Source organism: Eriocheir sinensis, chromosome 64 (genome assembly GCF_024679095.1).
Source record: "Eriocheir sinensis breed Jianghai 21 chromosome 64, ASM2467909v1, whole genome shotgun sequence".
NCBI lineage: Eukaryota > Metazoa > Arthropoda > Malacostraca > Decapoda > Varunidae > Eriocheir > Eriocheir sinensis.
Genome location: NC_066572.1, coordinates 3,994,524 through 4,009,831, shown reverse-complemented (window position 1 = coordinate 4,009,831; position 15,308 = coordinate 3,994,524). Strand labels below are relative to the sequence as shown.

Genomic DNA, 15,308 nt, shown 5'->3' with positions numbered 1-15,308 from the left:
TTCTTGCACAGTTGCCTTCGTTGTTCAGGGTTTGAGCGTTCTAGAATTGGCCTTTTAATTTCTGCCTAAATCTTAAGACAAATGAGATGATGACGGTTCTTTTATGAGTTCCTGAAAAGTAGAAAACTATGTGGTTTGTTTACGAAGGTGACGATTTACAGTGAAGAGGTCGTTATAAAAGGTTAATAGGTTTGATAGGCAGGATCTTTTGTTTCGGAAGCCATGTTGTGAGTCCCCAATCAATGAGTGGCTTTCAAGGTAACTCACAATTTTGTCTCTAATTATGTCCTCAAGTAGCTTACCTACAACCGAAGTTAGGCTAATGGGCCTGTAATTACCTGGTACCTGGATGAAAAAATGTGGAGTGTGTCTGTAATGCACCGCTCCAATCTGCTGATGCCTGATATTTCCTAGGCATAATAGGTGACGTAATGGTGACAAGTATTAAGGTTCTGTTATTTAGCAGATGTCACCAAGGCAGACTATCCACTCTGTCCTGCCTGGGGGTTGGGATGGCATGTTCCTCCCTTCTCCCTTGTTGTTTACCTGCAACAATAAACTATCGATCAATCATCAATCCTATATCATTACATTTATTCATTATTCACACTTATTTACCAGACTTCACATTTATTCTTTACATGACAGGGTGATTTCGCTGTATGTGTGTCCTATGCATAATATGAGGCTATCCAGAATAATACGAGAGTTTGAGCAAGGAGGCACAACGGCTGAATAATGGTGACGAGTATTACAGTCCTTCCTTCTCCTTTATTGTGTACTTTTGCAACTAAACCATCAATCAATCAAAACTATCAATCACTAAATCAGTCAAATTGAAGTTCTCAGCAGGACGTTTACTGGTCAGCAGGTGAAGTGAGTTCATGTCATTCAAAGTCTTCTTTTTTCTCACTTCTGTCCTCCTCCCCTACCGACTGTGATCTTGTAGCTAAGTGTCTGACTGCCGTCCGTGCCCTTGAGGCCGCAGGTGCCACGGTCCACTTCACCTGGGTGCCCTCTCATGTGGGCATCCAGCTCATGAGAAGGCGGACTGCCTCGCTCGACGTGCCCTTCAGGATGACACAGTGGGCCCTGGCACTGACTATACGCTTAGCTATGTTAAGAATAGACTTAGGCATTATTCACGTGATAGCATTGCTACCCAACTCAGACACTGCTGTGACAATGGCAGCGCCAGCAGCCTCCACTATGTTAGTGTCTCCCAGCGCTGTGTTTACCCCTATGGGCGACACAGTGCCCCTCAGGATGTGGTAGCAATGCGCCTTAGGCTAGGCTATAGGTACTACTGGGAGGTTAGTAACTCCCCTGGTGTCTGCTGCACGCTCTGTGCCAGGCCGAGGGGCCACACACTGCATCACTATGTCATGGAATGCCCTCTCATTGCTAAGTTTAAGCCACGGGACTGCCTTGACCTGCCCCAGACAATTTGTTGGCTCCTGAACCATGATGTCCTCCCTGCTATCCTCAAGGAACACCCTCAGTTTGCACCAAGGTGGTGATGCCGTGTGTGGCAGCCTGAACTACTGCCGTGCTATACAAGGCTGTGATCTCTGCAGTATTTTACTTTAAGGACTAGTATTTACTCTATCTCTGTATTCATTCCCATCTAGTGCTTGGGCAATGTTCTCCGTCCACACATTTTATTGTCTTATTGTCCAGGGGGAGGTACCGCCCCCTCCCTTGTTGTGCTTTCCTTCCTACCATTGTATCTTTAGTTTCATGGTGCTACCCACACATATATTAATAGTTGTATAATCACACTCTGTCCTGCCTAGGGGTTGGGATGGCATGTTCCTCCCTTCTCCCTTGTTGTTTACCTGCAACAATAAACTATCAATCAATCAATCATATTGAAGTCCTGCAACGTACTGCTGTATTGTGTAATATTTTTTTTATAGCAGAGCTGCGTTACCAGAGGCTCCAATCTCTGGTACTGATGCAAACAGACAGCGCCGCGAAAAACGGATTTCTTGTTGGTGGATCTGGATCTCTGGATAATAATGTGCAGTGCAGCTTTCAGGCGCAAACGTTTGTGGTGGCTGTTGGGGGACGGGGGAGCCGGGTGTGCAGGGGAGGGAAGTGAATCAAGTGTAGTTGTTAGTGTCGGTGTGTTGTGGTGACAAGTGAGTGTGTGTTTGTTTTCTGAATGAGTCTGTTGTACCGCACTCTAAAATCTGTTGAGAGAGGCTGATCTTGATCTTGATGTCACAGGTGGCTCGGGATTTCTCCCCAGCCAGGCCTTTGTATCGAAAAGAAAACAAAAAACATGCGGGAAGTCAATGTTCTCGGGGCAAGATATCATTCCCTACATCTTGCACGCCACATGCCTTCCAAGAACTCTTTCACTGCCTCAATCACTCGTCCACTCGTCTCTCCACTGAGCCCCAGCAGCAGCACCATCCACTCCCTTCCAGTCCTCCCATTCACTCCACGTCCCATCTCACTCAGAAACACCTGCATCATCTTCGTTCTCTCCCTGTCATACTTCTTGCATTCCAGCACTATACATGCCGCACAGTCTCGTCCACACCCCTGTCACACATCTGGCACACTTTGCTGCGGGACTCATGTAATGCCCCGACGAGCTTCTTTTCTAAATCCTTCCTAATTCTCAACACGTCCTCTGCGTGTATCGAAATAACACGAGAAATTAATCAAGATCAGGGTATTCGGCGGCTGCCTGGGATTGAACCCGCGACCAGCGTGACGGGAGAGCCACGTACTCCTTACCGAGTCGGCCAAAGAGGTAGGTACCCCCCTGGCTAAGTGGGTTATGGGAGGCTCGTTCATCAGGCCGTCGCCGCACTACACTCAGACCATCTATAGTTCCTTGCATTCACATCCAGACACTTCGCTCTAGCACGGAAAAGAAGATCACCTCCCAGGCTTCCCTCATACCACACCTCACACTTTGGGGCCTCTTTCTCCCTGTACCAGTCGAGAGTTTCCTTTCTTTCCATCTCATTCTTCCACTTGCTCAATCCCTCATCTTTAACTGCCATATCTATCACATTCTTCCACTTTCTTACATCCCACTCAAACCCCTCTCCATTTCTGTTTGTTACTCTCCATTCAAACACATTCTGTCTATCTTCAAAGGGTCGGTACACCCACCTACTTAGCATAACATTCCTGTCTATCATTCGACCACATTTATTCGCCCATTTGCCATCTCTTATACTCCACAAGTATACTTTCCTTGCTAATCTTGCATCCTCCATTTGTTCCAGTCTCACTTTATATCTCAAGGTTGCCTTTACTAGTCTTTCCCTAAACGTGCTCCATCCCATGTCACCCCTAAGAGCCTCTACTGCTGCAAACCTTGGTGCATTCAGTGCCATTCTTGCTACCCTATTCTGCCCCACTTCCAATTTTTCTATCTCACTGTCATTCCATGTCATCACATCCATTCCATACATAATGCTCGGGACAGCCACACTCTTCCAAACCTCACGGATGACATCATACTTGCTCGCTCTCATCCTCGCTGCACTCCCTAAACGGCCTACCCACTGGTTTGCCATACTTATCTTTACATTCTTGGCCCTGCCGCATCCATTTACCTCCATCCACACCCCTAGATACTTGTATTCTTCCGTCTGTTCCAACTCATCCCCTTCCAGTCTCCAAGTTCTTTCTCTCTCATCCTCTGACCTATTCACTATCATTACTTTGCTCTTCTCACTACTGAACCTAACCCCAAAATCCCCTCCATAACCCCCTACCACATCTAGGAGACTCTGTAGTTCTTCAGCAGACTCACTCATAACCACCACATCATCCGCATACTCTTGCTCTTGCTCTTGCTGTACAGGTGACCCGTTGGAGAGTCAGGCCTTCGTATCGGCACACCCTGTAAAAATAAAAAACAACACAGGCAGTATCCATTACAAATCTTCCAATTCCCTATTTCTTGCACACCACATCTTTTCCAGAAAACTCTTCATGGCTTCTATAATTCTATCATTTGCTTCATCACTCAGTCCCAGCAGCAGCAGCATCCATTCCCTCTCTGTCCTTGCAATCCTCCCATTCACATCCCAGCCCATCTCACTCAGTGCCACCCTCATCATCTCCGTCCTTTCTCTCCGGTACCTCCCACACACCAGTATCACATGCACGACAGTTTCATCCACACCCCTGTCACACATCTGACACACTTTGCTGCGGGACTCAGACCACCTGTAGTTTCTTGCATTCACATTCATACACTGCGCTCGAGCTTGGAAGAGAAGATCACCACCCAGGCTTCCATCATACCAGCTGACACACTGCGGGGCTTCCTTTTCCCTGTACCATTCCAAAGTAGTCTTTCGCTCCATCACATGCTTCCACCTCCTCAGACCGTCACCTTTCACTGCACTGTCTATCTCTTTCTTCCACTTTCTCACATTCCATTCTAGGCCCTCACTATTTCTGTCAGTCACCTTCCATTCAAAGAAACGCCTCCTTCCTCTCTGCTCACCCACCTGACTCGCATACCACTGTCACCAACCATTCTCATGCAGTTTTAATCCATTTGCTCTCATGCACACTCCACAAGTAAACCTTCCGTGCCAATCTCGCGTCATCCATTCGTTCCAGTCTGACTTTGTATCTAAGGGTAGCCTTCCTAAATCTTTCCCTAAAGGTACTCCACCCCATATCACCCTCAATGCTTCCACCGCTGCATACCTTGGTGCATTCAAAGCTAACCTACCGATCCTATTTTGCCCTACTTCCAATTTATCCATTTCCAACTCACTCCATGTAATCACCTCCATCCCATACATCACACTCGGCACTGCTACACTCTTCCACACCTCTCTCAGCACATCATACTTACATGCTCTCATTCTTGCCGCACTTCCCAGACGGCCCACCCATTGATTAACTAGGCTAATCTTCTCATTCTTTGTCCTTTCACATCCTCTCGGACTCATCCATACACCCAGGTACTTGTATGCATCTGTTTGCCCTAGCTCTGTGTCTCCTAGCCTCCAGGTCCTATTTCTCTCATCTTCTGCCCCATTCACAACCATTATCTGACTTTTCTCACTACTATATTTCACTCCAAAATCTCTCCCATACTCATTTACCACATCTAATAGTTCCTGCAGTTCCTCCGCTGACTCACTCATGACTACCACATCATCTGCATATAGAAGCACACTTACCCTGTCTTCTCCCACTTTTACTCCTGCATTCTTTCTCCTCATCCTGGCTGCCAACTCCTCAGTGTACAGACTGAAGAGAGTTGGAGACAGGATGCAGCCCTGCCTAACACCTCTTTCACTCCTCACCCACTCTGTCTCTAATGCTCCTAACCTATACCTGGCTCTTGTATCCATATACATGCTCCTAATGATTCGCACTATCTTATCACTCAAACCTACTTTCTCCAGTACCTTGCACATCACCTCCCTGTTCACTCTATCATACGCTTTCTCAATATCAAGAAACCCAAGATACAACGGACTTCCATTCTTCCTTTTCCTCTCTATCATCTCATTTACCACATACATATTGTCCTCTGCTCTCCTGTCTGTGCGAAAACCATTCTGCTCCTCACCCAGCACTCTCTCTTTCAATCCACTTACACAGCCTTTCATTCAACACAGCACAGAAAATCTTTCCCACCGTATTCGCCAGGGCTATCGGCCTATAATTCTTCAGCTCTTTCTTACTCTTATGTCCTCCCTTGTGTATCAGAGTCACTCTGCATTCGTTCCATTCCCGAGGCACTCTCTCATTCTCCCATACACAGTTGAATAGCTCAGTCATCCTGTCTATCACCACCTCACCTCCATTCTTATACAATTCATACGGGATCTCATCCAGCCCTGCTGCCTTGCAATTCTTCTGCTTCTTCAAACATACCTCGACTTCCTCTCTGCAAATTCTCTCATTCAGCTCACCCGCATCCTTCCTCTCAAGCGTTATACATCCCTCTCTCACCTCAAAAACTTCACCCAACCCTCCAATCTCTTCCCAGAAACCTTTTATACACTCTTTCATTCTATCTGTGTTCCTGATATCCTCACCATTTACTTTTAGGCACTCCACGGTTTCACTATCAGTCACACTCTCACCCCTCAAGAATTTATACCATTCACGCCCACCTTCTAGGCCTTTTTCTTTCAGAGCCTCAATCACACTCCTCTCACACCTGACCTTGGCCTCCCTAATCTTCCATTTCGTGACCCTCTGCTGCCTTACATACTCTGACCATGTATTCTGATATTCATTCTCTGCCTCAATGTTTTCATGTCTCCTCAGTCTCCTACAAACCTTATTCAGCCTCTTTCGCTCCTTCCTAGCATCCCTGATCTCCCCATTCCACCATGGCTTGTACTTTCTCTTCCTTCCATTCGTACTCACATACCCAATCCGTCGAGTTGCGGCTCTCCTTACATTTCCTACAAACTCACTATTGGCTCCATCCACGTCATGCACACTTCCATTTATCCAGTCTAATTCCCTCAGGTCTACCTGGAAATCTTCCCATCTAACATCCCTCAACCTCCATTTCTTTCTTTCTCTCTTCACTTCACCTTCATTCCTAGCATACAGGTCACATTCCACCACCAGCATATTGTGGTCAGACACCACATCAATCATTCCGTCCTCATCTATCCACATACGAGACACACACTCACGCATTCTCCCATTCACTAACACATAATCAATAGCAGACTCCTGATCCCTCGCACTCCACGTCACACGTCCCTCAGCCATCGTCACATTCAAGTTTTCCAGATTCATTTCATCCACAAACTCATCCAGCATTTCCCCATTCCGGTTCATTCTCTCCAAGCACACCCACATGTGCATTCATATCTCCCATGACCATAATTTTCTCTCCGCATACTCCCTCATAACTTTCCTCACCACGCCATACTTCCTCTGTTCTCCTCACGGCTCTCTCACCTTCCACCGTCATGTACACCACAATCACTATCAACCTTTCAGACTTACCCTTGGCATTGACACACTCCACTTTCACTGCTAGCACATCTTCACTGTCTGCACTCGTCCCTACATTTACTTCTTCTACTCTGAAACCCTTACTTTTCCTGTGGAGTAGGGCTACGCCTCCTCCCCGTGTATTCTGCTTCTTTCTGCCTTTCCCAATCATAGCAAACACTTCCCCATCCACACGCACGTCATCTCTTAACTGAGTCTCAGTCACACCAACTAGATCAAACTTCCACTCATCCAGCTCTTTACTCATGTCATCCAGCTTACCTGTGCCCCATCCTCTCACATTTATACATCCAATGTTCATACAGTTCATACGCTTCACTGCCTGGTTGGTGGTTTCTCTTCCTTGCTCTCTAGCACCTCAAGCATTCACACACTGGACGGACCTAGCATTCCTCCACTCCTCAGCCTCCTGCCCATCCTCTCGTGTCCTGACTGGTTCAGGTGGACCCCATCTACGGTGAAGTCCAGCCCTTCCGTAGCACACCATCCAAATCTACAAAGCTAACATTCCCTTTCTTACCCTCAGCCACTCCATCTTCAGCTGTAGCAGTGCCTCTTGGAGTCTAATGTTCGTCCTCTGCCTCACCCTCTCATACCTCTCCCTTCTCTGGGGCGCCTCATAACCCCAACCACTGCCACTCTCACATTCTTACCCTCTACTGCCTTCACTGCTTCTACCACCTCTCTTACCGTGTCTTCCGTGCCAACATTCTCCAAATCATTCCCACCACCCTGAATGATCAAGAGGCTGCCTTCCTTAAACTCTCCTGCCTTCTCCTCAACCCTCCTCCTCACTTCTCCAATCCTGGCACCACTCAAGCTCTCCACACCACTCCCTCGGCCTTACACCCCAACTGACTCTTAACATTCTTCATCATGCTGTCCCCAACGACACGAATGGGGGCATACTTTATCGCCTTCCTCACCTGTGGCCTGTCCTTCTGCTTCTCACACCTTCCACACCCATCCCTACCTCCCCCAACATCCTCGACCTGCACCTCCACTTCCCTGGACTCCACGGTGATCTTGGGGGCAGCAGGCTCACTCGCTGGGGCGGCTTGCACGCTGCTTGTTTGGGCAGCCTTCTCCACCACGTTGGCCTCTGTCTGCACCTCCTTGTCCTCTTTCTTCCGTTTCCATTCCGTCCTGCTTGTGTCGAGGCACACCGTGCACAGGAACACGATCAGGCTATGCTCTAGGATCCGTGAGGCGGTCTTGATGTTAACGCAGGTCAGGTGGGACCACTCCTCACACCTTTCACAACACAATCCATTGTCATTCACATCCTTCCCACACACACCACAGTCGTCCTTGCCCATCTCTTCTTAACTCTTAGGTAAAGTGCTCACCAAAATACTGCACAGACGGAAAATCCTCACAAAAACTCCGAGCCGCTCACACACACGTCCTTCACACACCGCGGCGATCTTGGTCCTGGTCTTGGCGCCCGGCACTGTGTTGTTGTGGTTGTGTCAGGCGAGGCGAGGCACGTGTGGCGGGGAGCCTAACAAACCCCGTAAAACACTCCAGAAGAAGAAGACTAACAGTGCTCTGAGGCCGTGGTCCCAAAGCCTAACTAGCCCGTAAAACACTCCAGAAGAAGACTAACAGTGCTCTGAGGCCGTGGTCCCAAAGCCTAACTAGCCCCATAAAACACTCCAGAAGAAGACTAACAGTGCTCTGAGGCCGTGGTCCCAAAGCCTAACTAGCCCGTAAAACACTCCAGAAGAAGAAGACTGACAGTGCTCTGAGGCCGTGGTCCCAAAGCCTAACTAACCCGTAAAACACTCCAGAAGAGGATTAGGAGGAAGAGGAGGAGGACCTACAAAGCGATAAGGGTTAAAAGAAGAAGAGTGAGAAGAGAGGAAGACGTCAATGGTGAGGCCTTACCTGTGTCACCCCTGGCCGCCCCGTGCAGGTGTGGCGTGGGGGGCTGTGAGGGGAGGCCAGGGAGGGGGGAGAGGGGTGTGTGGGGGTTGAGTTCATGTCCTTATACCACGTCACTTCCATTCCAGTATTAATCCGGCTGAGGTCACGCTGAATAATTATGTCTTGTCTCGTGGTGTAGGTCATGTCATTCTGGGTCTTTTGGTATTATTACAGAATGTTATCCGTCTCACAGCGAAGAACACCTTGGTGCTGTATGATGTATTTTGTGCCCATACAACACACTGTCATATTGCTTTTCCATCTCAAATACAAGGGGGGTCGAGGGGAGCGAACCCCCCCGCCCTGTTAGGTAGGTTATGTTAAGTTTGGTTTGGTTAGTTTGGTATTATTCTAGTGTTTGCCCATACTCACCCCTCGCAACCAAAATTGGCTAGGGGGCCATTGAGACTTCGGGGAATGCGGTGGTAAACATGAAATGCGTCGCAAATGCATATTTTTTGAGTTATGAGGGGTTGAAAAATATCCTAGATGTAGGGAAATTCCTTACAATTACTTTGATGTAGGGAAATTTCATACATTCCGTTTTTTTTTTTTTTTTTTTTTACAACGTACGGAAACCACGCAAGGTAATTATTGAAAATCACTCCACACCTCGAAAATACGATACTGCGCCTCCATATTGTACTTAAGGGCATATTATACATACGGACGATGTGTTTACATGGCGACGCCATTGCAATATGAGCAGCGTTGCCAACGATCCGGTCAGCAGTGATACGCTAGGTGAGACCAGGTCCACCACGCGTGGTTATTATTATTATTTTTTTGGAATACGCACCTTTACCTAATACTATTAACGATGTTACGCTTGGTTAGCGATGGTACGCTTAGTTAGCCATTAGCCCACGCATGTGAGACCAGGTCCACCACGCGTGGTTATTTTTTTTTTTTAGAACACTCACTTGCAAGAGGGGGGGGTTCAGGGGGGGGCGAAGCCCCCTTGTTAGCAGGTCGTAAAGTTCAGTTGGAGTAGTTTAAATATGCTCCCCCACCCAAATACCCCGAGTTCACGCAGGTCCCCCAAGATCGTTGCGGGAAGGGGATTCATTCGGCTTCTTTACTTCTAAGTTTTTTTTTTTTTTTTTTTTTTTTTTTTATGATATATGGAGGCGTATTGTCGTATTCTGGAGGCGCGGAGTCAATATCCACAATCACCTTGTATACTGGAAATACGAGCCCGTGAAGCAGATTCAAAATCCGGTCAGTAAGGATTCACATGTTCGAACAGCTCGGGCAAGAGGTTCGAGAGCCTGCACTTCCTGCACAAGCCGCAGTACTGTTAAAGGCGCGGTGTTGGATGGATCCCAGCTAACCGGTGGTTTTACTTGTGTCAGTGATAAACAATGAAGATACACTGTGTTTGGTGCCACGGACTCTACTTGGAGGACAGAAACCTTGCGATGAGGTGACAACCTACTAGAGAGAGGACATGAGTGTGGTGGAGGCGGTTTATGTGAGCACAGATGGCCGCCGGTGCCACGCCAGATGGTGAGGTGAGCATCGTTTGGTGGGTTCACGACGCTTCTCTCCCACAACAAGCTTGGGGATCCACTGAGTGCGTGGTTTTCGTATGGGAAACACTAAATTCGTCGCAAATGCTTATTTTAGTGGTGGTGGGAGGAAAAATTCCCTAAATTTAGAGAATTTCCCTAGATCTAGGGAGTTTTATCCCCCCCCACACACACACACTATAAAAATACGCGAATGCGACGGATTTCATGTCCCCCACCTGAAACCCCGCATTCCCACCAGGTCCCCAGGCTTGTTTGGGGGGGAGGGGGGAGTACCGGCAAACACTAGAATTTTACCGTTAGTTTAAATGGTAAATCTTAACCCGGTAGCAGCGGGGATCATATTTCTTAATGGTCCCTCTAAGCGAGAAAAATGAGAAAAAAATCACCCCTCACACAAACCATTTCATAATATATATCAAAGGATTTGTGATCAGATTATGCATCATCTATTTTTGGGGGTTTATATCATGGCACAAATTTGGCCCGTCGCTGCTACACGGTAAAGCCACAAATTTGGTCTGTCACACGGTAAAGCCACAAATTTGGCCCATCGCTGCTACACGGTAAAGCCACAAATTTGGCCGTCGCTGCTACGGTAAAGCCACAAATTTGGCCCATCGCTGCTACACGGTAAAGCCACAAATTTGGCCGTCGCTGCTACGGTAAAGCCACAAATTTGGCCCGTCGCTGCTACACGGTAAAGCCTAAATTTGGCCGTCGCTGCTGTTACACGGTAAAGCCACAAATTTGGCCTGTCGCTGCTACGATAAAGCCACAAATTTGGCCGTCGCTACACGGTAAAGCCAATAATTTGGCCCGTCGCTGCTACACGGTAAAGCCACAAATTTGGCCCGTCGCTGCTACACAGTAAAGCCACAAAGGGGTGTATTTTTCCACGCCGGCTTCACGATTTCTTCTAAGTCGATGGGCGATGAGACTGCGAGCTCCAGGGTTAAGAAAGGAAAGAGCCCCCTCGGAAAAATACACCCTTGTGACATAAACACGCCTGTCCGCTTGTTAATACCCCGTCATACGTGCTAGAAATGTTGCAATTACCACCACACCGTGCTCTAAACTCACACCCGCTACGAGCTGTTGTTCGTAAGATTTACCATTTAAATTTATTCGGCATGCAGTGTGGGGCGGCGGAAATACACAGCGCAGAATGGGACATAGCGGGGATGGTCCACTACTCAGGCCAGTGTTGCGAGAAATACCTCTTTGCAAAAATAAGTCACTTTGCAGGAAAAACACTAATTTGCTTGGTTTTGTTCTAGTTTGTCCACTTGTGATCTTTGTGAGCTGTGAGTGAAATGTAGAAACAGTAAGCAAGTTGAACATCTCTCTGCCAGCTATTTTGCTTTAGCGTGTGCACAACAGGCATTAAAAGTCAATCATTTTATTAGTGATTTAATGATTTGCGACAGAAACAGTTAGCAGATTGTTTCATAGCACACCGAAAACTACCAGAACAAAATAGTTTCGTCCAGCAGTGTCCCACGGGTGACATTCTGGAAATTTACCAGTCCTTAGTCCTCTGTAAATATCTTTGGTAAATAGATAACGGGGTACATTTCATTTTGTCACAATTTGGCAGTGGACCACAATTGAGGCTTGGTTTGGTTAGGTTCATAGTGTTAGGTCAGGTCAGGGGTAATATTGAAGACAGGGTAGCCTCCTCTTGTGAAGTTAATACTAATAATATGGATTCTTTCTTGGTCCTTGAATGCAGTGCAGTAACATAAGACTTTCAGAAAATAGAAGAGGGGTATTGGTGTACAAAGCCTCTTCATTAGGTAGGTTATGTTTGGTTAGGTTAGTTTAGGTTAGTTTAAATTTATTTGGCATGTGTGGGATGGCAGAAATACAAATCCAAAGTTTTTTTTACTCATGCATAATGCAGCTGTGTCTCCTCTGCAAAAGACATGCATACATTTGCACTTCACTTTCATTCATTGCATGTAATAACGGAATTGTGTTGTTCCCTGCTGAAGTGAGGTCAGCGCCATGGGGGTCAATCTTGAGATATCACTTGCCTCACATTGACTAACTTTTGAGGTTTATCTGAGGCAACTTTTCAAACTAAAATTCAAAGATGTTTTGGCATTACGGTCAATTTTTTTCATGCTTCAGTCTCTCAACATTGTCCGTTTACGTGCAGTTCTGGTTTTGTTATGAATGTCATTTCAGATTAATTCATAATAGTTTAAAAGGCACTTACTTATCAATAAAGATATTATTGCATTAGTTTTTATCAGTGCAATCTGTTACCTACAACTCACAAAGGGTTTTGGTAGTAGTCAATTTTATGCGCATCAGAACAAGTTAAGGACTGGCCAATACCAAACTTTATCGCAATTTTCTCATTTTCTTGTGTGTGTTGCTGACCTCACTTCATCAGGGACCGACGCAATTATAGGAAGTATGCAAATATAGCTGTAGGAGTTATGTTGGATGTACCGGCTGTGTAGGAAATGTGTTGGATGCTTGCTTTTGTGTAGGAAATGTGTTGGATGCTTGCTTTTGTGTAGGAAATGTGCTGGATGCTTGCTTTTGTGTAGGAAATGTGTTGGATGCTTGCTTTTGTGTAGGAAATGTGTTGGATGCTTGCTTTTGTGTAGGAAATGTGCTGGATGCTTGCTTTTGTGTAGGAAATGTGTTGGATGCTTGCTTTTGTGTAGGAAATGTGTTGGATGCTTGCTTTTGTGTAGGAAATGTGTTGGATGCTTGCTTTTGTGTAGGAAATGTGTTGGATGCTTGCTTTTGTGTAGGAAATGTGTTGGATGCTTGCTTTTGTGTAGGAAATGTGCTGGATGCTTGCTTTTGTGTAGGAAATGTGCTGGATGCTTGCTTTTGTGTAGGAAATGTGCTGGATGCTTGCTTTTGTGTAGGAAATGTGTTGGATGCTTGCTTTTGTGTAGGAAATGTGCTGGATGCTTGCTTTTGTGTAGGAAATGTGCTGGATGCTTGCTTTTGTGTAGGAAATGTGACCAACTGTGTATAAGAAGCATGTCGGTAGTACTCCAACTTTTGTAGCTTTAAAGGAGATATGACAACACCCTGATGAAGGACAGAATTATACTTTGTCCTATCCACTTAATGAAGAAACAGAGACAGAGACAATGGAGATGAAGGATGAGTATATAGATTTACATAGATATTCAAACCACACAGACCCTATGGTCCAGACTAGGTGGTCTGTCCTTAACCCATCTGCTGTGATTGTCAGGGAGTTCGCCTTCCCTGGTAGCCTGGTAACATACACTCCCAGGTCTTTCTCTGCCTCTGTGGTGGATAGTGGAGTGTTTCCCATGTGGTATTGGTGTGCTGGATATCCCTTCACTGGTAGCCTGGTAACATACACTCCCAGGTCTTTCTCTGCCTCTGTGGTGGATAGTGGAGTGTTTCCCATGTGGTATTGGTGTGCTGGATATCCCTTCACTGGTAGCCTGGTAACATACACTCCCAGGTCATTCTCTGCCTCTGTGGTGGATAGTGGAGTGTTTCCCATGTGGTATTGGTGTGCTGGATATCCCCTCCCAAGGTGCAGGACTTTACATTTTTCTCCATTAAATTGTAGCAAACACTTTTTGTTCCACTCCTGTAGCTTGGTGAGGTCTGCTGCTAGGAAATAAACACTCAAGGGGTTAAACCTGAGTGAGTTTATACTATTGAAATGCCACCAAGACTTTGCATATCTACTTAAGTGAATATTAAGTTGAAGGAAATGGTGGTTGAGCTTGTGTTTAACCCGGTAGCAGCAGGGATCATGTTTCTTAATGGTCCCTCTAAGCGAGGAAATTGAGAAAAAATCACTCCTCACACAAACCATTTCATAATATATATCAAAGCATTTGTGATCAGATTATGTATCATCTATTTTGGGGGGTTTGTATCATGGCACAAATTTGGCCCGTCGCTGCTACACGATAAAGACAGAAATTTGGCCCATCGCTGCTACACGGTAAAGCCACAAATTTGGCCCATCGCTGCTACACGGTAAAGCCACAAATTTGGCCCATCGCTGCTACACGGTAAAGCCACAAATTTGGCCCATCGCTGCTACACGGTAAAGCCACAAATTTGGCCCATCGCTGCTACACGGTAAAGCCACAAATTTGGCCCGTCGCTGCTACACGGTAAAGCCACAAATTTGGCCCATCGCTGCTACACGATAAAGACAGAAATTTGGCCCGTCGCTGCTACCAGGTTAAAGGAGTCAATCGTGTTACACTGGACTAAATTACACTTTTTATTGTCCACAGAATGAAGAAATGGAGACACTAACAAAAGATATGAAAGAGAAGGAGACAGAGGAGGAGGAGGACAACAACAACAACAACAACAATGACAAAAACAAAGACATACAAGGCGAGACCATTGGCGGCGATGGTGATGGCAGCTTGTCCCTTCCATCGGTCGAGGCGGTTGGGGTGCGGCACGCGATGGCCCTGCTTGGGGTGGCCGGGGAGGTGCCGTTGGACGTGGCGCGCACCATCCTGGCCGCACACTACCGCACCTTAAGGGCCACAAACTCCACAGGTAAGTCTTGGGCCGTAACACCTGGGAGCCTTACCTTTAATTACCACCCCTTATTTTTTTCTTTTTTTTTACACGATTCAGCATTTTTTTACATTTTTTTTTTTTTTTTTTTTTTTTGCTTTATTTATTTATTTATTTATTTTTTTTTTTTGCTTTTTTTGTGATTTCGACTTTTCCTTTTTTTTTGTATATTTTTTTGTTTCCAATTTTTTTTCTCTCTCTCTCTCTCTCTCTCTCTCTCTCTCTCTCTCTCTCTCTCTCTCTCTCTCTCTCTCTCTCTCAAGTATTAAAATATCTAGAACCACATTCTCCAAC

General features: G+C 46.3%; 1 protein-coding gene across 2 annotated transcripts in view; it reads left to right on the top strand.

The window, feature by feature from the left end:
* Positions 1–8,441: 8,441 nt before the first annotated feature.
* The window catches only part of LOC126987308 (uncharacterized), a 385,727-nt gene continuing 378,860 nt past the window's right edge, over positions 8,442–15,308 (top strand). The window contains exons 1-2 of one of the 2 annotated variants that reach the window (XR_007740698.1): positions 8,442–8,865; positions 14,717–14,993. Coding sequence is in view for 1 of the 2 variants with exons in the window: in XM_050844230.1 (XP_050700187.1) it covers positions 8,863–8,865; positions 14,717–14,993 (280 nt within the window). In the remaining variant the exon portion in view is untranslated. The remainder of the gene's footprint in view (positions 8,866–14,716; positions 14,994–15,308) is intronic. The other variant, XM_050844230.1, reaches the window with a different exon arrangement.